At 38.1% G+C, this 25,815-nt stretch overlaps 1 protein-coding gene across 1 annotated transcript; it reads left to right on the top strand.

The window, feature by feature from the left end:
• vstm4b (V-set and transmembrane domain containing 4b) lies at nt 1–25,815 on the top strand. Its single transcript, XM_061909021.1, has 8 exons — nt 1–309; nt 1,930–2,337; nt 20,833–20,886; nt 21,029–21,136; nt 21,260–21,293; nt 24,033–24,157; nt 24,564–24,625; nt 25,586–25,815. The coding sequence occupies exons 1-8, from the start codon at nt 261–263 to the stop codon at nt 25,709–25,711; spliced, it is 966 nt and encodes a 321-aa protein (XP_061765005.1). The 5' UTR covers nt 1–260; the 3' UTR covers nt 25,712–25,815.

Here is a 25,815-nt window from a genome sequence, read left to right as displayed (position 1 = left end):
AGATGCACGGAATGTGCGTGTGTGTGCATGTGTGCCCACCTTCCTTTGGTGTGTGTTTTCTCGGTGTGCCTGTGTGTGTGAGTCCGCAGGGGGGAGGGCTACAGGGGAGGTTCTGAGGAGAAATAGTGTGCAGTGTTTCATATTACACTGTTCTGTCGGAGGAGGAAAAGTAGGAGAAGAAGAGGAAAAGAAGGCGGAGGAAACTTTAAGCCACTTTTCCTCACAACCATTGAACTTTATGGAGGCTGCAGTCGTGGAAAATGATCTCCTCTGTGGTCTTTGCTCTCCTGATTCAAGCGCTTTTTGGAGGTAGGAAAACTATGAACAGCCCTTCACTAAAGTGCATGCTATCAGAAAGGATGCGACAAAGAGAATCCGTCTATAATATATAATTATATGACCTATAAGGTTAATTCTGCACTCTAGCAAATTGCATCTGTGACAGCAAATTGTATTTTTCCTTGAGATTCTTTATGACAAAACTGGTAATGCATTTCATTTGAATGTCATGCAAAGTGTGTATTATTGAGTATTCATCACGTCATCACCAAAGTAATAATTACACTCCTCAGCATGATGCAGTGCAGTTCTACACTATTTCAAACTACAATAATGGACATTATTTTTTTAATTAATACCTTTATGACAGTGTCAACGTGGTACAGTCTGGCCAGTCAAGGTAGATTTGCATCACATTGTCACATTTTTGTGGATAAATGTTCTTGGCTGGCATGAGACTCATTCTGCTTCAGTATGATGCTCATATTGCGTTGCCAAGTTGACCAAATGCTGTGTCGAGTTGTTGATGATTTATTACTTTGATTTTATGAATATCATACATTTCTTCTTCTAAGCACTATCCTTCACACTCACTTTCCTCCTTTCCATGGTTGGAAAACAAAGTTATGTTGATCTCTAGCTATAAGCTAAGGCCAGCAAATAGAAACAGATGTTTTGGTCGGCCCTGACGACGAGGATGCTTGCAACTCAAATGTTTCGCTTGCAATTAACGTTGAGTGTTCTGCCACAAAAAAAAGAGGAAAGCGGAGAAGATGCTCTTATTTCAAAACACTCCTAAGTTGGAGCACGCTTCAATTGAAGTACCACTGTGTATAAGAATTTCATGGGTGTATGCCTTCTCCAGGAAGTCATGTTCATCTCTAGCTATAACAGGCCTGGGCAATTATTTTGACTCAGGAGCCACTTTATTTGAGAGAAAAAAAATGTCTGGTGGTATATATACATACATACATACATACATATATATATATATATATATATATATATATATATATATATATATATATATATATATATATATATATATATATATATATACATATATATATATATATATCAATCAATGAATGTTTATTTATATAGCCCTAAATCACAAGTGTCTCAGAGGGCTGCACAAACCGCAACGACATCCTCGGCAGGGCCCACACACACACTATATATATATATATATAGTACAGGCCAAAAGTTTGGACACACCTTTTTTTTTTCTGGACACACCTTCTCATTCAATGTGTTTTCTTTATTTTCACTGAATGCATACAAGCTATGAATGAACACATATGGAGTTATGTACTTAACAACAAAAGGTGAAATAACTGAAAACATGTTTTATATTCTACTTTATTCAAAATAGCCACCCTTTGCTCTGATTAATGCAACTAATGCACACTGCTAGCATTCTCTCGATGAGCTTCAAGAGGTAGTCACCTGGAAATGGTTTTCGCACTGTCTTGTGACTCAAATGTTCTCGCAGTTTAAATCATAACAATTAGCCTGAGACACAGCTTTTATCTTAAAACACTCTTAAGTTGAGGTACAACTGTAATGTGAACTGAAAGTGACTAACTCTGTGGAAATTTGCCACAAAAAAATTTGATTAGCTTATATTTCTTGCTATTGTTTCCTCAGATTTGTGTTCTGCCATAAACGTCACCATCAGCCCTTCCCCCTTCACGGTGGCCCAGGAGGGCCAAAACATCACACTCACATGCGTCGTTTCCCAACGACGCCGCAACGCCGCTTTACCCGTAGTGAAGTGGACTTTCCTGCCAGCGGGGTCAGATAGGCTGGATGAGGAACTCCTCATCGCTCGCGTCAACATGAGAAAGGCCCGTTTCTATGGGAACTACACCAAGAGCTTCTCGAGGCCAAAGATGAAGCTGACGGTGGTGAAGCAGGGGAAGATCTTTGACTTGTTGATTTTAAACGTGTCGGAGGATGACCGAGGTCTCTACATATGTCGCGTTCAGGAGTTTAAAAAGCACCAGGATCGCTGGAAGGCCTCGTCCAACTGCACAGCTACAACTGAACTCAGAGGTGAGCTCTTGAATTGTTTGACTTCTGCCTTTTGGTACACTATTTAGGAGGAACGAAGGCTTTGTCATTGAGGTGGTACGTTGACAGAGGCTTCTTTTGTACCCTTGAAGCTTGCCCTAAAGCATACACTGTATAAATTATCTAATTACAGTCACAGTGTTTAAATACTTAAACCACAAAGAAGTCTGGGCGTTAATTGGAAGCAGGTGATCATTGTTATTTCCCAAACTGTAAAGTAATTTAGTTGCTTACAGTGAACAGACCGTTACTTTAATAATAGTCCAGAGTGCATGCAAAAGTGGGACGAATACATAGGGGACACATAGCGTTCAAATTTCACCAACAAGTTGTTTTTCTGTATTTTATCTCCTGAAAATGAATTTGGCAGTCTTTTCTCATAATATCAATTAGTTTTTAGGTAGTGGGTAGATAACTAACTGTACTTGGCAGACCCCATTTCCATCGCCAGACTTGATATGCTGCCCCCGCTTGGCGTGACGTCATCTACAGAATTGGAGTCCTTTTATTTTTATTTTTTAACCTTTATTTACCCAGGAAAGTGTCATTGAAAATAGCAATCTCTTTTTTAACGGTGTCCTGCACATTCATACACCAGTGTAGATGCCACTGGGACCCAGGTGGGCAAAGTGTCTTGCCAATGACACAACGGCCGTGATTTGCATCGAAACTTAACTAAAATAGAACTTTTGTCAAAGCTGTAACCCATTATCAATTACCAGGTGTGGGAGCCGGTACCGTATTGATATACATGTGAAAGGTATACATCCCTAACAAGAATGTACAAGAACAGAATTGCTCGATTTCCTGCTTCTGGCTACAATGCCTTGCCGCTTGTTTCTCGGTAGGATTTGCAGAGCACAAGTACCATAGTTATGTCTAAAACTAAAAATTGTAGTGACTGATGTTCTGTCATACACATTTATTTCACAGTTAAGTCTGTATTAGATATGAACTATGTACTGTATGATGTAAATTTCACTGGATGAGATTGGTTATTTGAGTTTATTCAATCTTTATTTTAGTATTTTTCATTCAAATGGCGAATGATGGCCCTACTACCATTCGTTCTTTGAAACCACTAGCCGTGGTAGTCTCTTACAGGATGACCTCACCACGTTAATTATGCGGGGCGGAGACTTGACAGCTATTTCTGTTACCACAACAGAAGCACTGTCAAATCTTGTTTTGATAAAAGTGAAACCACATTTTTACACAGGCTGGTCTACAGAGATGTTATATGGCGCTGCAGATGATAGATTTTAAACAGCTCCCATATGTGATCAAGCTGTTTGAGGTTAAGACTGAACATTTCTGCGTAGCGTTCAAACTGCCCCGTCAGCAAAGAGCCATAAAGATGACCATGTGCCATTTTTATAACCGGTTCTGTAAAATAACTCTACATCACGCCGACAGATGTAGGTAACATAGCTCAAGTTGCATGCAAAAAAATTGCAGACGTTCTACTGTGCTGTCTCTTGCAGGCTTAATGCATTTTCCTGCTTTTGATTTGGACGGAGAAATGACATTGGTGGCGATCCAGCCTGGATATAAAAGCATCATCCATGGCAATAAATTACGGCTTTGACAGAGTAAATGAACTTGGCGTATGAGCATAGGCAGTGTGGGGTTGTAGTGTTGCTTTTACTGACTCACTGTGTGGAATGGATGACACATGTGGTACACAAACCTCTTCACTTAATAACAAAGTATATTAAAAACTTTGTTTTTTTGTGTAAAATATAAATGTTGTATCCACAGGGCAGTGCCACCCTATACGCATCACAGGCTGTGAGCAGTGCCTCGTAATCCGTGGTGAGCCTCGTTTTGTGTAATTAAGTGCATGTAAAATGTCAATTAATAAATGAGAGGGCAATTCAGATTACATTTTACCGCAACCCTATTCTTAGCCCTTTCTTGCTCTGTCACTGCAAATAGTCTAATGACCTCTTTCCCCTAGAATTTTCACTTTATCGAGTGAGTACTGGTCTTATAAGGCAGTGGTTCTCAACCTTTTTTCAGTGATGTACCCCCTGTGAACATTTTTTTGATTCAAGTACCCCCTAATATTGCTCATTTGTAGTGGTCTTTCTTGAACTTATTGGAAAAAATATATAAAAATAACTAAAAACTTGCTGAAATATAAACAAGTGATTCAATTATGAATAAAGATTTCTACACATAGAAGTAATCATCAACTTAAAGTGCCCTCTTTGGGGATTGTAATAGAGATCCATCTGGATTCATCAACTTACTTCTAAACATTTCTTCACAAAAAAGACATCTTTAACATCAATATTTATGGAACATGTCCACAAAAAATCTAGCTGTCAACACTGAATATTGCATTGTTGCATTTCTTTTCACACTTAATGAACTTACATTCATATTTTGATGAATTATTAGTCAATAAATATATTTATAAACGATTTTTGAATTGCTGCTATTTTTACAATATTTTTAAAAAAATCTCACGTACCCCTTGGCATACCTTCAAGTACCCCCCGGGGTACCCGTACCCCCATTTGAGAACCACTGTTATAAGGCATTCATACTATTTTTTTTTTACTTAAAAGTTATTGAACACTTTATATCTCATGAATTGGTTTTAGCACAACACATGCTTCCAAATAAATTCAAGTTTGATTTAATAAAAGTTTCAAAACATTTTTAGAAATGGGTTGAAAACAAAGACAAAAATAAATGTATTCCATTTTGGAGTAAGGCTCTAAGACAACAAAATTTGGGAAAAGTGCTTTGAATACTGTTCGGATGCACTGTACGGTATATTGAAGATGTCGTGCGAATAGAGACGGCCATCACATTGGTTTCTGCCCTGTATTTGGCCTCGTGGCCTCATTGCTGAGCACAGTGCGCTTAGAAGGAACGGAACGCTTGCTGGTACACTTAGTAGAGAGTAAAGACTTGCATCAGCCTCATTTCATGTTTTTGCCCTATATTTGATCGGTAAATATGCAAATTCATCTTTTTACTGGGGGTGACAGGGTTTGTCCGTGATGACAAATGAGATGTCAACTAGCCATAAAAGTAAATGCATGTCTTCCCCGTACCTTTCATTAACAGAGCAGGCAAAACTTTCTCTTCCCTTCCACACTTCCTGCCTATAATAACACTAAATATTACTCAGTCACCACTATTTTCCGTGGGGGTGATCCACTTTGGTTAAGGCTTTGTCGGGTGACTTTGTGAGACAGGCCAATTCTGGGTCAGATCGACACGCAGACCTGAACACGAGTTGTTGACGCTGGCCAGGCCAAAGAGTTTCCTCCAGATGTAGAATTCAAAGACTCAGCAGAAATTAAACAAATGAATATTGTATTGAAAGGTGAGGACACTTTAAATTTGGTGGAGGGGGCAGAGTTCCGCATGACCAATAATTCCTATTTTTTACTTTTGCATTGAGTAAATGTGTTTAAATGAATGTTCAAACGTTTAAGTAATAGTATTTGTCAATAATGGATGGAAACTTTCGGCTCAGTGTCAATACCAGCAGTTAACTATACTTATACACAACTTAATAGGGTCCACACCTCAAAGTTTGATGAATGAGGCTGTATGTACATTTATGTGTGGGACTCAGAAGTAATGGAATCCCTGACATCAGGTGACCAGCGGTCTTACGTATTAAGAGTCACATGGATTTTCTACTACAAATAGGCGTACGTTCAATTGCAGAAAACAGTGTACGCAAGAAAACATTCAGATATATTAAAGTGTGCAAATGCACCATTTCAAGCCCATTTCTTTGTTACATTCCAATCAACCTGGAATTGATCATAGTTGTTTGTGTTCCCGACCATGCCCAGGCCACGCTCCCTCATACATTCAAGCAAACGAAAGAGGAAGATTGTGAGCGTGTTCTCCTAGAGCCGCACACAGGCTGCAATAAGAAAGGAATGGTCGGGTCAGGAAGGTGAAGAAGAATATGGATGTGCATGACCCAAACAGATAAGGGGACAGGAGATAAAGTAGTGCTGCACCTTGCTGGATAAGATACTCGCTCCAATGATGGGTAAAACTTTAGAGGAGGTGAGTTAAATTACACATAAGATATGTGTAATTTACAGGTACAATAAAATGTATTCATACTGTAGCCTATTCACAGCCAGATTAGAGTTTTTAATGAGAATTATATAAAAGTAAGTTTGAAATCTTTAACGTTAAAAATGCCAGCATATCAAAAAGGATATGAAATACTGACTCTTGTTTGATTACTCAATTTATTATTTCAATGCAGTAGCAGCCGTATGTGACACAAATTTGGGCCATTACTGCATCGTCTTAGCTGCCATAATGTGCCACATTAACTGGCAGCTGCTGTTTGTCCTACTGGCAAAGCTGGTGGTGGAATCACAGGAAGACATTTTGAAAGCAATAGGTGGAAAAAGGTTATCTATTTAAATTAATTAGATTATTCAGAAGTCTGAGACTAAAATCTGATCCATCTAAGTCTATGAGCATGAACTGATGGAGAAGAGGTGAACCATATTCTAAGACAAACCCAACAGTCCAGTTGCGAACCATTGAATGCCCCAAGAATACAATGAACAGGATGAATGAAATCAATTCGCATCTTTACAAATAATAATTTGAATATGAAGCATTAATGGGGAATATTATAACAATTTCAGAATGGTTAAAACCAATAAAAAACAGTTCTCAGTGGCTTATTTTATTTTTCAAAGTTTTTTTCAAAATTTTACCAATCACACAATATCCCGAAAAACTGCTTCAAAGTGCCTGATTTTCACCATCGCCATATCCACCCGTCCATTTTCCTGTGACGTCACTGCGTGAAGTCAATACAAACAAACATGGCGGATAGAACAGAAAGATATAGCAACATTAGCTCGGATTCAGACTCGGATTTCAACGGCTTAAACGATTCAACAGATTACGCACATATTGAAACGGATGGTTGGAGTGTGGAGGCAGATAGCGAAAACGAAATTGAAGAAGAAACTGAAGCTATTGAGCCATATCACGACAGACAACAGCAACAAGGACGAATTCGGCGATCGCCTTCTAACCAACGATTGCATCTTTTGACCACTGGTGCAACTTGAATCCGTCAATTGGTATGTGTTTGTTTGGCATTAAATGTGGGTGGAGGGAAAGGCTGGATGCAAATATGGAAACAAATGAGGCATAATGATGCAATATATACATACAGCTAGCCTACATAGCATGTTGGCATCGATTAGCATGCCGTGACCATTGATATGTCTGATTAGCACACTCAACGTAAGTCAACTGTTCGTGTTGTTACACCCTCAGACAACACACCGACGAGGCATAATGTCTCCAAGGTACGAAAAACATTCGAAAAAACGGAAAATAACAGACATGATTTGACTTGGTGTGTGTAATGTGTTTGAGAAAATGGCGGATTGCTTCCTGTCGTGACGTCACGGGTGAAAGGTCATTGCTCCGACAGTGAAAAATTGAAAGGTGTTTCAATCGCCAAATTCACCCTTCTAGAGTTCGGAAATCGGTTTAAAAAACATATGGTCTTTTTTCTGCAAGATCAAGGTATGTATTGACGCCTACATGGGTCCGGTGATAATGTTCCCCTTTAAATGCATTGACGAAAAAGTTAATTGTGTCTCTTTGCCTCAAACTTTTTTACATTGTTGAAATCAAATGTTGGCAAATGACCGCTGTGTCGCCAAAGTATTCACATCCTGTAAAAATGTGCTTACGTGATGCATGAAGTTGCCGTGAGGCACCGCACATTTCCACATTAAGTTCACTCTTGATACACCTCAACCTTGCCGTAAAAATGGGCGATTCTTGCCATGACATTTTACCTTTGCTAGCAAACATAGAACACTGAGATTCAATTCAAGAACACTGAGGTGCCTTTTAAGGCATCCTATCAAGTCACCTCCTTTACTAAAGTAAAGGAGGGTAAAGTTATTGCTGTCGCTCATTTACTTCAGATGCAGTCACTCGTCATTTTGTTATACTAGGGGTGTTCTTCAAGGTTCCATTTTAGGTTCTCTTTTTCTTTCATAATGTGGGCTATTCATCTAGTGGCCCACAAGTTCAGTTCAAATCACTTGTGAAAGAATGTCATTTTTGCAACCGATTATTAAAAAACACTAGAGTGCTTTCTGGAAATGTGGTCCATGAAACAAATTTTGGTTGAATATCCCTGAGGTACAATAATGTTTATGGAAAAGTGCAACTTAGCACAGGCGTGTTCTGGAATGCTTTGGGTAGTCTGTTGTCAGTCCAGTAAACATCTGCTGCCGGAGAATAAAACCAAAAAAAGAGGAATGTGCATATTGCAGAAGTGGCATAAAGAGGAACACAAAATATGTACAATTGCAAGTTTGTGTTGCAGGAAACAAGAGGAAGCTGTAGGTTGCATGATTGAGACCTCTGTTATCACACACTAAAGTCATTTGGATGGCAACAAAACACTGACGGCCTAAGTAGATAATGAATACACAGAATCCCTATTCACCCCATCCCACATTAGCATACAGATGCTACCAGTGTTGGATTGGACTGTCATATACGCTCTGCTTTGACTGTGTTAAAAGCTGCTGTGAATGAAGACCACATTAAAGATGAGCAGAGCAGTAGATGTATTGCAACTTCATCCCATTATTTAATTGCTTCAGCCTGTGCAGCCTCACGCTGAAAATAAATTCTACAGTAATTACAGAGATTTGGATCTGTAGATTCACACGAAAACCTCACAAAGAAAACCAAGATGGCATTAGTAGAGTGATATCTAAGAACTACCACAAGGAATGTACATAGTGTAGGCCACATTGAGTGGTACCTCAACCAAACTGACTGATTAAAGGCATTCTTGGCACAGTCATCATATCTCATGTAAAAAATTCTACAGAAATGTCTTTATTACTACTACAACTTTTTCCGCCTGATATGATATTGCAGCCCTGATTATTGGCTGATCCCGATATCAATCCGATATATCAGCACAAATTAAGACTTTATAAAACCCCAATGAATATAATTTAAGACCAGGGAGGTGTTCAGAATGAGAAAAAATACAACTTTAATACTAACAATTGTCTATTAAACCGTGTTATGTTTTTTCTTGCATTCTCAACATCTACTTGAGTAAAAATCCCAGAATTTGCACACTGACACAAGACACCTTGCTTCTTTTTCATGCCTCTGTAGAAAGCGCAAAATGAGGGGGTTGTTTACTGTCTGGTCTGCTTGTAACAATTTTTTTCAAAATATAGGTTACAAACATATTTACGTCATAAAATTCTGGTTTATGAATTGTAAAATCTACAGTTGGTTCAATGTCTTTTTAGGTAAGTGTGACATTGTTCTTGATGATCAGACTAAAGAGAAAAAAAATAGTGTTTCAATTTTGTGTACTAAATTTTTTTTACACCGTTATGCTGACAATTTCATTGAAAAAAATCAGTGTTCTAAAATTCAGTGTATAAAAAACAAGTTTTAAAATTCAGTGTAAAAAAATTCAGTGCAAAAAAATTATATTGTGAAAAATTCAGCGTCTAAAAATTTGCTGCCTCAAAAAGAAAGACTCACTTCCCATATTAAGACTAAAGCAATTTAGCGTGTCTCAGAACCAGCCAATGAGGTGTCAAGTTTAAGGTCACATGACACATGTCTTGCAAAACAGCATAAAAAGGCAGTTAACTGGCCTACCTTGGCATAATTCTAAATAATTAACATTTCAGTGCGGCTCTCTGGATATTTTAAAACTACAGAAAACATTCCAATGGTTAGAATCTGCACTTTTTTAAGTGACGCAGCAGATGGTGTTGGATAATGCCCATCCATCTATTCATTTTCTAACGCTTGTCTCTTTCAGAAAACAGATTTGAATACATTCTTGAAGGAATACATGTTTTAGCCGAAGCTCGTTGTTAACAAGACATAGATTAACAACACACTTCAGTGATTAAAGGAACAGTGATATTATTTTAAATAAGTGATCGTTTATTTTATCCTTTTGCCTTTATTTTGCGTCGTATTTGTTGCATCTTTGTTGCTCTTGCTCGATTAATAAAGATGTCGATTAAGGAGGTACGTAATCTGCCGTAGAGGAGCAACGTTCACATATTTTAAATATTCAGTGCAAATTCTGTAATTTCATGTACATTCAAGTGTCTTTCAGTAAAAGACTAAACAGAACATCTCAAAAACGGAATTAACTTTAGTTATTTTACTGAATTATATGACAGTCAGAATGTACCTAAAATATAGAATATGTAATTTAAAATATAAATTAATAACAATAAAAAGAAGCATGTCGATAATATACTTTGCACTCCTACAAACCACATATGATCGACGTATGCTATAATCGGGCACGATCAAAGATGCAACAAACACTGCGAAACATAAATCCAAACATCCACATTTTCTACACAACATCAATGTTTTGCAGGACTTTGCTGTAGAACTCTGCCTCCGTCTGACACTCGCTTTCAGGCTTTTTTGCGCTGTAAACAAGCCCCACCCACTCTGCACTACTCTGTTCATTTCCATTATGCCAAGTCAGTCCAGTTAACTGCTTTTTTATGCTGTTTTGCAATACCCTCGTCACATGACTTCAAACTTTACACATCATTGGCTGGTTCTGAGACAGGATCGATTGCTTCTGTCTTAATATAGCAGAAGTGAGTCTTGCATTCTGAAGCAGTACATTTTAAAACACTGAATTTTTTTTACACTGAATTTTTATATATAATTTTACACTGAATTTTTATCGACTGAATTTTAAAACACAGATTTTTTTAAAGACATTTTTAGCATAATTTGGTTTAAGAAAAATATTCAGTACACAAAATTCAAACGCCAAAAATGCGGTTCCATAAATTCAGTGTCAAAAAAAAGCTTTCGTAATAAAGACACAACCTCCATACTATCGTACTGACTTGCCACACTGTGAGAAGTGGGACGATCATGAACTAGCAGACACATATTGCTACCATGTTTTATCCGCAAGGAAGCTAACACCCATTTTAAATCCATAATGGGAAGCACAAAAAACATGGGGTGCCAGTTTGTTACATTCAGTGCATAAAAGCTGTTATAACCAATCCAATGTATTCAATTCCAGTTTACTGTATTTTAAGCTCCATAAGCCTTGTAATTTAGGGTAATGAAACAAATAACTGTAATATCTTAAAGGGGTCCTATTATTCAAAACCAACTTTGCTTACTTATTGGTATCTGTTTTTGTGTATTTGAGATCTGCAACATCCCAACATCTTGAAATCAAACCGTGGAGGCATGGCGGAAATATTTATAAAATAATCTTACTTCCCGTCATACATCCTTCAAATGAGCCACTTAGAATTTGCCCTAAGTGTGATGTTGTTCCCAGGTGTGACAACAGCAAATTACCCATATATGGTAGAGATGCCTTGCGCGAGGGCACCATTGTAGTCCACACTGTAGTCAATAAGATTATTTTTCGCTATCCTCTTGTGGGGCAGATTGGCCCGTACATGCGCATGCATCCTCCGCTATTTCCATTTCTAATACAAAGTGGCATATAGTTCTAACTTATATCTGTCTGTTGACTTGCAATTGTAGTGGTAAAAACTACAGAAGAGAAGACGCAGTCGAAGTGGAGGCACGTATATAAAACCAGCGCATTCTTAAGAGAAAGCAGTTAGAAAACATAATCCATGCAAAATGTAGACCAAAGAACCACCATTACCTGTTATGTAGAACACAAGTGTTTTAAATTTTGAAAAATATCATTAATATGGTCCCTTTAATACATCTCATTATTAACCTTTATTTTTTTACAGTAAGGCATGGCCAGTAAAAAAAACAAAACAAGCTACAGTCCAAAATTGGCCCATTGGCTGCACTTTGGACACCCCTGGTTTACAATGTTTCTTTTAAGGAAAGTCCAAGTGCAACAAGAAAACCTTTGAGTGTATAAATCAATCAATCAATGTTTATTTATATGGACCTACATCACTAGTGTCTCAAAGGGCTGCAGAAACCACAACACAAACCACGACGACATCCTCGGTAGGCCCACATAAGGGCAAGGAAAACTCACCCTAGGATTGTTTTATGTTTAACAATGTAAAGTTACTTATTACTTGATGTGCAGCATTACTAGTTCCAAGCTGTTGTGATGATCGTCATCTTTAGCTGAACAATCATTTGAAACGTCTTTGAAACAGACTTAAATGAATTGCTCTTACGTGGGCTATGCAGGCTGGCTCTGGTTGCTGCTGGATATAATTGCTGAAATGAAGGCAGGAATGGACTTTTCATATTGGAGGCTGATATTGAACACTTTTGAACCATGTCAATAAATTCCGATACACGTTTTTTGGTTGATATCGGACCGATATCTAATTTTAATATTGGATCAGGACACCCATAGTTTTAACAAACATATAAACTGAACCTGAACATAAAAAAATCCCCCTTTTCCAAGATCCATTTTTTGTGGGAAAATAACACAATAAAAGAATAAATCAGTACTTTAAATCATGTTTTCAATATCAGTGACATAACTGGTACTATAGATTGCATTCGAAAATTATGAATTTCTTAGCTACTCAAAAATTTGAATTGCGACTCTTCTTCTGTTGTTAGCTATCTCGCCCAGCCTTTAAGACATGCTGTGTCATGGCTGCATCTCTCCAGGTCTGGTGTGTGAGTGACAGGAAGAAAAGCTCAGATTCACCTGAAGCAAATACATTTGGCATCACCTGTTAGTATGCATGTATAAATATGTGAACCCTGAATGCAAGACAAATGTATTCTTCAGACTTATATCAGGGTCAACAGAGTACTTCACCTCTTCCTTAATGATCCAGACAAGGTCCTGCATCTGTTCTAAGATAGAGTACATACAGTAATCCTTCCTGACACTTTTACTTGACATTTCAATTTTGTCATTGGTTTGATGTCATAGTCTTCCATGTTTTGTTCCCTTGCCTCCTGTTACTCTGCATTGTCAAATTCAAAACCATCCGTATTCGTTCCATGGAACTCGACGAAAATGTTTTGCATAATGTTGCCATGTAAAAATGGCATTATGCCCATTGAAATGTTGAATTCTGGGTTTTCAATGACAACGTGATCATTGTCCTCACTTTGAACACTAGTTGTGTCGCTGTCGCTTTCTTCCGTTGTTGCCTCGCTTCCTTCATGATTGGGATCATTGTCGCTGTCTTCGGCATTGTCAACATGTTCCTCATCGTCTTCGATATTGTCGTCATCGTCTTCGACATGGTCATCATTGTCTTCGACATTGTCATCATCGTCTTCGATATTGTCGTCGTTGTCTTCAACATTGGCATAATTGTCTTCAATATCGTCGTCAATGTCTTCGACATGGGCATCGTCATTGTCTTCAGCATCATCGTCCTCAATATTGTCGTCGTTGTCTTCAGCATCATCGTCCTCAATATTGTCGTCGTTGTCTTCAGCATCATCGTCTTCAATATTGTCGTCGTTGTCTTCAGCATCATCGTCCTCAATATTGTCGTCATTGTCTTCATCATCGTCCTCAATATTGTCGTCATTGTCTTCATCATCGTCCTCAATATTGTCATCATTGTCCTCAACATTGGCATCATCGTCATCCATATTGTCATCATTCTCTTCAACATTAGCATCATCGTCATCAGAATTGTCATTGTCGTCAATATTATCTTCATTACTGCTATCATTGCGTTCATTATTTGCATCGTTGTTTTCACTGTCTTCATTACTGACGTCAAAGTCTTCAATATCACCATCATTGTCATCACTACTAGGATTGTTATCATTGTCACCGCGGTTCCTATTAATGCCTTCCATATGGGCGACATTGTTGTCAATGTTTTCATTGCTATTGTTTTCAGGTTGCCTTGGGATCACCTGAAAGGAAATGGTGATTTCCTGGTTCGAGACGCAAACACTGACTCGAAGGGCGCCCACATTTGGTGCTCCTCGTCCTAGCCTTCGTTGGAATCGGCGACCTGAAACACAGTTGAAACATGTTGCTGAATTAAAAATATAGAGCCTGATAGGGTGTGTATTAAGAGACGTGCAAACATCCGAATCAGAATCAGAAATACTTTATTAACCCCCTGGGGAAATTAAAAATTTCAGCACAATCCCATTCAAGATCAGACAAACATTACAGGGAGACAGAACAGGATCGTTGATGGGTCTGCCAACTTCCGGCGCCCCTTAAAAAAAGGTCATAGCGCATGCAAGGCTAACCTGTCAAGCTTGTGCGCAGCAGGCTGTGTCTCTTAAATTAACAAAATAAAGAGCGCAATCCATTTAGCATGTCTATCTTAAATTAAATGCAGAAAATATGTTGATGTTTAGAACTCCCACAACAGTAAGAGATACAAGTATAATCCTTCAGCTCTTGCAATGTGAATTATCAAGCATGAATTCTATATTAAGCATGTCAGAAATATTTTGGCACACAACTGGCTACGCTGTGGCACAGAAGGACACAATTAATGCAAAACGACGGAAGAGAAACGAGAATCTTCCGTGAATGTGTCGATATAGAAATATTTTCTGTTCAGCAATTCGATCTTTGAGCTGATGAATAATTGCCGTTATCTCCTGGCATTTTTTTTTAATGGCGTTTGTTTTTTCATGTTGGAGATATAATGTCAACCTATCTCTTGTATGAGAAAAACTTTATGTAATTGCTGGGATCTTGGTGACGTCACATCCGACTCACATCACGCCTAATGAATCTGTGTGGTGGTCAAGCCAGCTCTGTTTTCAATGGGTACTCGGCATAATTTCTTAAAAGAAAAAAATGGTCTATGCTTGTGTTGTTTTCGGCTGTATGAATTGTTCAAATTGCGAAAAGTATTAACGTTTCTTCAGAGTTCCTTGAGAGGTAGTTAAAAAGGGAGGAAGAGTGCAAGATTTTACGAAAAAACGAGAAAAGCCTGCAGCTCACACTCCAGTCCAAGGGAGCAGAGTCAAAGACTGCATGAGTTTGCAATGATCACTCCGTTAAAGGTTTGTTTTTTGTACTTTTAACAGTTTGTTTTTTGTACTTTTAACGTTTATTATTTCCCATTTAAGTATTGTCTTTAGGTAATTTGTATTTCTTAAACAGGTGTTTGCTACAAGTGTCTCGAAAAGCACCGACTCGGCCAGAAAGAAAGTAAATGTCAGCAAAACCTAAAAGAGTTAAGCTTCTACCAAAGACAACAATCAAATGAAGCTTTCAGCACATACACGATGTTGACATATATAGTTATATTTTGATTAACACAGGGGAAAACGCGCTACTCGTAAACAGCCCATGCAACAGCCACAAACCTCAGTTGACGCAAAGTTAAATCATGAAATGCAACCTTACCCGAGCCAAAACGATGCAATTTCCTTGACCCAGCCACACACAAAGAAGTTGTAGACCTCCATGATTTTCCAAGTTTTCATCTGTTTTGTCATGTAGAAAAATGTCTGGAGCACACAATAGTTCAATATGTCTAAAAACACGAATGATGTATAACCCTTGATATCACTCTACACATCTTATTTGTTTATAAAGTACAGGGATTTATGGCATGGCATAGTTGGATATTTTTGCTTGTATATGCTTATTGAAGGAAGATTTAAGCCTATTTTGTACTTGCTTGCTGTAAAACAGCCATCTTAGCTTGGTTGACCACCACTGGTTTTCACTTACTGGAACAAGTTACGTATCTTAATAAAAGCAATATGCATTTTCTTGTGTCTGGATAATTCGAGTTCCTTCCAGAGTGCACCTTTGGCGCACAAAAACTGGGTTCTGTTATAAATCGCATTTCAAGACAGCTTCTAAAATGCTCAGAAAATTAGAAACCTCTATTTACAAATAGTTTTTTTAATTGGTTTGTAAATTGCCTGGACAAGCCTGCTTAGTGGCCTTGTGGTTAGAGTGTCCGCCCTGAGATCGGTAAGTCGAGTTCAAACCCCTGCTGAGTCATACCAAAGACTATAAAAATGGGACCCATCGCCTCCTTGCTTGGCCCTCAGTATCAAGGGTTGGAATTGGGGGCTAAATCACCATAAATGATTCCCGAGAGCGGCAACCGCTGCTTCTCACTGCTACCCTCACCTCCCAGAGGGTGGAACAAGGGGATGGGTCAAATGTAGAGGGTAATTTCTCCACACCTAGTGTGTGTGTGACTATCAGTGGGACTTTAACTTTGACTTTAAAAGTCCCTATTTTAGTTATGATGTCTACACTTGGAACACAACATAAATACTTAAAGGTACTGTATATCAAACAGACATAACAAGGGGGTGATGATCAACTTTCTATGTAATAACAAAGTAAGTCAAAACAACAACAAGCTGCTGTGTGTGCAGCTTGTCACTATGGTGCCCTCTTACAAACAAAATCACAAAAATCCCTAACTTTAACAACAATATTGCTACAATAATAAACATTTAAAAATGTAAAATGCACTCAAATGAATATTGGTGGAAGAGCAGAAGAGAAAGGAGCAGACAGCGGGAGATGGAACATGAGGGGGAGCTTCGTCTGCGTGTTTTTGTTTGCAAGAGCGAGGGGCCACGCTGGAACAAGAGGAGAAAAAGTGTCTTCTCCATTACTGTGATATAATCCTGCTCTGGCATTTTCCAACCAAAGACCGACTGGTGCTTATTGTGATGTGATGTGGTCATGCTTGTGAGCACCATTAATGTACTGTAAATAGTATGTTTTTTTGTTTTTTTTACTCTTCAGTGTTTCGCTCCTTCTTTTCACACTGGTCTTTTGAGTTTTTTGCACTCTTATTGAGTGAGCAAGATGGAGAACACTTGTCAAAAGGCAAAAAAAACAAACACAAGGCGCACATACTGGAGTGTTGAGACATGACTCTTCATGTGCAGAAAGTAAAAAGTAGAAGGCAAAGCCTTCCCAACAATGTTTCGCCCTGCTTTCTAGCCTTCAGGTGCCTGAGTGACACGTTCGTCCACGCAGACATGGTTTGCACACAGACGCATATTAGGTTTTATCTGAAATTGTATACATCCATCCATCAATTTTCCTTTTCGGGGTCGCGGGGGATGCTGGAGCAATCTCTGCTAAAATCGAGCGGAAGGGTGGGGTACACCCTGGACAAGTCTCCACCTCATCACAGGGCCAACACAGATAGACAGACAACATTCACACTCACATTCACACACTAGGGCCAATTTAGTGTTGCCAATCAACCTATCCCCAGGGGCATGTCTTTGAAGGTGGGAGGAAGCCGGAGTAGCCGGAGGGAACCCACGCAGTCACGGTGACAACATGAATACTCCACACATAACGATCCCGAGCGCAGGATCGAACCCAGGACTTTCATATTGTGAGGCAGACGCACTAACCCCTCTTCCACCATGGAAAAGTTCTAATCGAGGGGTTTTTAAATCAAAGTTCCACTTGTGTGCTGCATGTTTAAAATCATACCAAAATGCCACAGGCAGGAGCATGATAATATGAACGTGGTGGGAAATAATTGTCTCCATGGTGACAGCCAGGACAGCACAAGCGAAACCCTCCTTTAACTACTTTTGACTTTTGCAATTGTTATAATTTGTACAAGCAAACTTAGTAGTTCATCTTCAACACCCACTAAATATACACTCCATTTTATAGTCAGCACAATCTATTTAGCACTTGTAATTTGGATCTGATTAGATCAAGACCATTATGTATATGATTGAACAGTTTTATCTGCAAAAGCTGCTGAGACTTACGAATTGGACCATTGTGCTGTCCGTCACCTTGCACTTCCATTCTTCCTAAAATAAATTTAGTTGCTTCCGTTGATTGCCATTTACTTTTCTTTCATTGGGTCTGCAAACAAAGAAACTGCCATTTAGGGTGTGAAATGTTCCTCCTCAACTTTGTTACCGTAGGTAACGGAAAGGGAAGCCCCATCTATTTAGCTTAATCAGCTACAATTGTTACACTTTAGTGGTCTGTATAAAGCTCTCGAGCCACAGAAAAGGCAAACACTAAAGTCGATTGTCAAAAACTGAAGCATTGGCCTCACCCCCAAAGCCATGTAGTGACATAAAAAAGAGTGACATCACATTTCCATACATCATTATATGTGTTGTCACTTTTTAAGACCTCACCCATTGCCTGCTTTAGGTTTCTGGAACTGGTCTATTAAAACAATGCAGTTGGTGATTAAATATGTATTTTTTGTAAAACTTCTGTTGTGCAACTTATATTTGCCTATAGCATAGGCAAATATAAGCTTTGGCTTCAGCCTATTCCTTTTTTGGTCATTCTTTTTCTTTTCTTTCGTGTGTAAATGTGCATTATTGTATACATATATAACATGTATTGTAAAACTGATCAAACACAATGGTTGATTGATTTGATTTGATTGATTATATGACCGAAATGAACTTATTTCATTCATTCATAGTGTGGCCCTTGTCATGCTGCATATTGCTTGTCATGTTATTTTTTGCTACTGTTCATTCATCGATTTTTTTTCATTCATTAATTAAAAAAATATATATTTTAATGAATACAAAAAAAAAATGCAATGGTTTTAACAAAGACATTGATGTCAAAGTAATGCTGTCAATTACAGTGTGATGCTGTTGTAATTGTAGTGGTCAATCTGGTCCACAACAGTATGCATTAATGGGGACGACGTGGCGCAGTTGGAAGAGTGGCTGTGCCAGCAACCTCGGGGTTCCTGGTTCAATCCCCACCTTCTACCATCCTAGCCACTTCCGTTGTGTCCTTGAGCAAGACACTTCACCCTTGCTCCTGATGGGTCCTGGTTTGCGCCTTGCACGGCAGCTCCCGCCATCAGTGTGTGAATGTGTGTGTGAATGGGTGAATGTGAAAATAGTGTCAAAGCGCTTTGAGTTCTTTAAAGAGGCAGAAAAGCGCTATACAAGTATAACCCATTTAATGCAGCATTGGCATTGGTTTGTAAATCACTACATAAGACCATTGCATATGATCATATACTTAGACATGAGGATATAGGTACACTGTGAAAGTCATGTCTCTATGAAAGTAGATTCCACAGTGGTCTACACAATCATATGATATACACCAATATTCATGTAAGAGATATTTAAAGCAATTGTATTTGGTGGTACTTTCACAGTTTGTATTAAAATCATTAGAAGAACACCAGTGTTGCTGGCTTTGCTTTTTCTTTCAGTACAATTTCTGCCGTGCACCTCTTTATTTTTGTTTTATTAAGTTTTTGGAGAGTGCATGATTTTCCGATATTTAATAAAATAACTAACCAACATTTTAACATTAGATTTACCTGTTTTTCGCCCTGGGGTCGCCGATGAAGGACAGCGTCTTGTCATGATCCGTGGTCTGGATCATATTTTGTGTTTGATTGATTGATTGATTGATACTTGTATTAGTAGATTGCACAGTTCAGTACATATTCCGTACAATTGACCACTAAATGGTAACACCCGAATAAGTTTTTCAACTTGTTTAAGTCGGGGTCCACGTTAATCAATTCATGGTAATTGTATGTATGTATTTTGTTTGTTTTGGACTCCTTTAGTTCCTGTTTGCGCACCTACTGAGTTTAGTCACCATGGTTACTTATGATTTTCACTTGCGTCTGTTGTTCGGGACACTCACCTGTTTGTAATCAAGAGACACTATTTAAGCCCACCTTTGTTGATCGCTCATCCTGACTTCTTTGTTTGCGGTATGCAACTCTTACGTTGGTTTATTCCTGTTCTCAATTCCTGTGCTTTGTTGTTGCCTTAGCTACCCATGGGATTGGCACGCTTTTCTTTCATGTGTTTCTGTCTTTTGGTACGGTGTATGATTTATGATTGATAAATTATCTCCTACCTTCACATTTTCGTCCAGAGTTGTCCGTTTTGCATCTGGAGGAGCGACCCCGCATAAAGATGCGACCCCCTTGTGACACGTCTCAGGTGTGCAGAAGCATGTATGCCCCGTCATTTCTGTTGATGGTGTTGGCCCTTTGCTTCCTTCATTCATCTCTTGTATTTATTAGTTTCTGTAAAAAAATACTTTTCCTTGGCTGACAGTTGTTGGGTTGTAGCTTCAAAATATTGTGTTCCGGCAGTTGCGTCGTCATAAGTTGCTCCGGCGTCTTTTTCTCCAGTTACTGTATTGCCCGGTATCACTAGATGTAGTAAAGCGTACATACTTGAGTGTCATTCTCTGTATATTTTTGGCTATACAGTATCACGTTACGATGACACTTTAAAATTACAAATGCGGTTAAGAGACATTAAAGATGTATCCCAATTTTAGTCAAGTGTATTTTCCTTGTCTATGAAAAAATATGCACCTTTTTGTGTCCAACCAGTTTTAACGTGAATATGAAAAGACATGTCCGCACTGCTAAGTTTAGCTTTGTTTTACCAGTAAATTCAGTGTGGCAGCAAAGGAAGCCACAGTGATGACTATTCCCTCTACATGTTTCTTCTCTCACTGTGTCCATTTTTTTTTTTTTTTTTCTTGTGCAGTACATTTGTTTCCGGCCACCGAGGCCAAGGAAAGCTTGTGGACCTTGTTTGAAGGTAAGTGCTCGTAATTGTAGCGTGTATGTGTGATAGTGATAAAAAAAAGCCACACATAGCGCGTGGACCGTGCCACAAATAGCCCAGCCCAGTATGCTACTTTCTCAAATTCCAAAGACTAAAATGTCCTTTTTTCTTTCAGATGTTTACCTTTGCGCCGCGCTGATTTGTTCAGTGGGCCTGCTGTGCATGTGTATGTTCACAGTGACGGTAACCTGCCAGTACATACAGAGGAAGCGGCGGTTAAAAGGTCAGCAGACAGAAATTGAACCATTCGCTATTGACCTGTAACCTGTTTTGTCTGTTTCCTTCCTTCACTTCTTGTCCCCCGTCTCGTGTCTCTTCACTGTGCTAATGTTCTGTTTCTTTGCAGATAATTACCACCTGGTCAAAAGCTCACAAAATAGGTAAGACCTCATGTTTATTTATTCACACACATCTCACTAGAAAGTGTCCCACTTACTGGTGGAAAATAAGTAAAATTGCACTTACTTCAGTGAGGATTCAATTTGGTGAACGTCAAAGGGTTAATTTTGCACATATTTATCTTTTTTCTCTAGCTGTTGGTAGTTTCTTTTAAATAAATGTATTGTCCTCAAAAATGCATTTGTCTTTAAAAAAAAATCAAAGGACCCGTGTGTTCACCCTCAGAAACCAGCAAAAAAGTAAAGCAATCGTTAACATTTTCCGTAAAAACTGTAGCGACTACAATATTGAATAACAAGATTGGAATAATATCAAAATATTGACATTCTGATAACAAAATGTTTTATACTTGTGTCGATTGTCATATAACAATATCAATATGTTGACATCTTGGGTTGAGAGATGTGCATTAGTAAGCGGGTGGAATGAGTTATTTGACTTATTTGACAACTAGGCCATGGAAGGATGGATGGGTGTTCATCACATTTGGTACCAATTCCTAGTACTTGGGAATCAATACCGGTACTCAACGGTGCCAATTTTTGGTACTTTAGTGTATGTTCAAATGTGTTGATAAACGTTGTTTTAAAAAAAAAATGGTTATCTTGTTTTCTTACATTTCTGGGTGTCATTTGCAAGTACTGTGCTGCACTGTATTATATACTATTTTCTGTATGCAGTTACAATTCCAAGTAGGTGGCAGTCCTGTATAGACACGGCGTGTTACCTTAGTAAGGAAGTAGTCTTTGCCATTAAGTTGACTGTGCCAGTCTTGTCTATTGTTAAACCCCACAAAGTGTTTAAAATGTAAATATTGTACTTACTAGATAGATAGATGGATAGATAGATAGATAGATAGATAGATAGATGGATAGATAGATAGATAGATAGATAGATAGATAGATAGATAGATAGATAGATAGATAGATAGATAGATAGATAGATAGATAGATAGATAGATAGATAGATAGATAGATAGATAGATAGATAGATAGATAGATGGATAGATAGATAGATAGATGATAGATGGATGGATGGATGGATGAATAGATGGATGGATGGATGGATAGATAGATGGATGGATGGATGGATGGATAGATAGATAGATAGATAGATAGATAGATAGATAGATAGATAGATAGATAGATAGATAGATAGATAGATAGATAGATAGATAGATAGATAGATAGATAGATAGATGGATAGATAGTACTTTATTGATTCCTTCAGGAGAGTTCCTTGAGGAAAATTAAAATTTTAGCATACCATACTATGCACCAGCTGTTTGATTGTAACATGACTCTTAGTTGAAATTTCATTACCAAACTTGGAGGTGTTGAAATTGGCACGTAAAATTGCTAAAGCTAATCAATCGCATGTCTATGGCAAATTAAATGTTGATTAGACTCAAGCTAAAACGTTTTGAAAAGTGGAGCCTTACTGTACATTTGAGCGCTTACTACTTTGTTGGCATTACCTAGAGTCCGCTCTGATTCCTTGACTGCTTGTTTTCTGGCCAAGTTGTCATGACCTGTTGTCATTCCAAGTCATATTCTGTTTTTGTGTTTAGTATTATTCTCCTTAGTTTAGTGTTATGTTAAGTCTGCAACCAAACGTTACATCACGTGCAACAAAGCACTGTTTAATTTTATGTGAATCAGTACCCGGTAGTACCTACAGATTTGGTCCATACCTATTCCAAATTAGGTACCCACCCTAATTCTCTTTCAATAACCGTCAATACAATTTAAATACCATAGTGTTGGCAGGAACTACTTTTACTTTCGCCTATCATTGTCATTATCTCATGTCATTCAGTGCTTAATCAGACTAAATATGCCTGCTTTTCAGTTTATAGTAATGTCGCAACTTGTGTGTGCTGAGCATGGAACCCGCCTGGTCCAGTCTGTGTGTCCTGCCATGAGACTCAAACTTCACAGAAAAGCTCACTGTGCAGCGCAACTCTTAAAGCGACAATAAATAATGCTTGTGTACTCTAACTATGAATTGTTTTAGTTATATTGTAAAACTTACAACCATTGCTTGGAGTGATGAATGAGGAATCCTTTCGAGCCGAAACACAATGGAAAAATACTTCCGGTTCAACGAAAGAAACAGGAAATATATTTTCAACTTGCAGCATATGTAGTGAGCAAACTCGTCCAAAAGATGGAGCCATAGCGTAAACAGGAACACACGTTTTCAATGTCATTGTCTGTTCTATGACAACTATTTGTTTAATACAAAGCATTCTGATTGTTGGCCAAATAATCCATAAATTAGCCGCAACGTTTTTCAAGTTGCAGGGTTCAAAGCGTTGGGGGGCAAAAGTAGCAGCTTTTTTCGTCTGGAAAATACAGTAAATAATATTACAACTCCATTCTGTGTTTTTGTCTGATTATACTTGTGATAAAAAGTTCAATCATTCATTGATGTGGACAATTTGAAGTATCTGTATCAACATTGGTTTGGTGTCAAATTAGCAGTTAAAATGTTTAATTTGGCAACTGATATCAGCATATTTTATCTTCTGTTGATTTGCCAAAGTACCTGTCTTGATATCGGCGATACCGAATCCAGCTTTACTTGTTATGGTATTGATTTTGGAGTATCGCTCCCAGTATTGGCACCATTGATCGTTGTCAAAGGACTTGAGTCTCAAGGCTTTCAAAATAGAAATGCAGCTGCTTTATATATTTTGCTCTGTTATTTGAACGCAGCTCAGGAGAAACCGTCACCAGTGTGGTCAGCATATCTCCTGCTCTGCCAAAGAAGGAGAGAAGATACAAGAAGAAAAAGAGCAAAAATTACCAAGAGGATATCCCACCAGCGATACCTGCAAAAGGTGAAAGCACACATCTAGTAAAATGTCCCAGTATGATTTTTCTTTTGTAAATAAAACCTAAAAGTAGAAACACAGTGTTTAATTTGGTTGGGTTTTAGCAGCCTCTATAAACCTGAGTGATAACATTCTGGACTGATGCTAACATGTTTAATCTTATCAAACTACATCTTGGTAATTAAGTGATGGAATGCAATCTATCAGTTTTATCTATTTTCAACATTGATTTGATTTTCTTTTTAATGTGATGGCTTAGGATTCTGCAACAGTTGATGATTTGAGGTTTGTTTTTCTTAGCTGAGAATGCTGATAGCTGCTCTTTTACAAAGCCACAGCTTATTGTACTTATTGTATTTGCTACTCTGGTTTGAATTAAAAAAAAACACTAACCTTAATTTCAACTCTGCAGTTCCCATTGGAGACAAAAGGAAACCAAAACTTTTAAAACCACAACCAAGGAAACTAGTTCTGGTGAGTACATAACACATTACAAAATACTATGTGCACGCTTTGGTGTGATTATATTATGGATGCCAATGACTGGAACACAAACCAGTCATCACCTTGGATCGTCGTTAGTCTCCATTGTTCTATATACAATACTAAATCAAACCTTGCATGGTTAAGTGGGTTGTCCTTTCAAAACAACTTCTGCATACCGCTGGTTTGTTTTTCCTCAGCAGCCATCAATTCTTGGAAGTTTTCGCTTTTTTTTTTTAAGGAGACAGTCAAACATACTGTTTTAACCCAAGTATAACAATTTCTAATTTTCCATAAGAAAAACTTAGGTTGTTTTATGTTTGTGGGATTTATTTAGGCAAACCAAATTACTTATCTCCAAGTGAGCAAGTATTCCTGTCACTCACAAAACAACAACTTTCTATGTTAGCCTAATTTGCCTGTCTTTTTAAGTAATATACGTGAGACTAAAATCTGAGAAGTACTTATTGAAATTAGACAAATAATTTGCTCAGCAAATTTTCCGAGAACATATATTGTATCCTACACACATTCCCCAAATGAGTTAACATGTAAAACACATACAAACCATTCATTTCAATTTACCCAAATATGTTTGTTTTTTTTCTGCATGCAAACCACGCAATTCAAACATGGCCACAAAAGACAGGGAAAAAACAAATGAGTCTTCTACTGTAATGCTATAACTTGTTTTTATTATTTCTTATGATCCATCCTCCAACAATAGTATTAAAGATCCGTTTTGCTGCAGTGATTCTGAAATGTTTACAGATTTCAAATAATCTATAGCATCCTAAAACAACAACTATATTTGCTATAGCCTTCTGGATAATTTCATAACAATCCTAGGCCAACGCCTTGCTGATTTGCAGACCACTGACCACATCCCTTGTTCACCCCTTGTCTTCTCTCCATAATGGTTCTCTTGCTCCTCTGTCCCCTCATTGCCAGCCGAAGATAGTGGAGGAAAATCTGACCTACGCAGAACTGGATCTGGTGAAGCCCATCCCAGACGCAAAGGCGTCGCGCAATGGCACGGTCTACGCGCAGATTCTTTTCGAAGAACAGCAGTTATGAAGATGCAAACTTCATTCCTAAATGTGCTTTTACTTTATGTAAATAGGGTTGTTTATTTATAGTCTGTTGTTGTTGTATTCCAATAAATACACATGTAAATTGTA

Source organism: Nerophis ophidion, linkage group LG08 (assembly GCF_033978795.1).
Source record: "Nerophis ophidion isolate RoL-2023_Sa linkage group LG08, RoL_Noph_v1.0, whole genome shotgun sequence".
Taxonomy (NCBI): Eukaryota; Metazoa; Chordata; class Actinopteri; order Syngnathiformes; family Syngnathidae; genus Nerophis; species Nerophis ophidion.
Note: the sequence above shows the minus strand (reverse complement) of the source record. Positions and strands in the feature narration are given on the sequence as shown.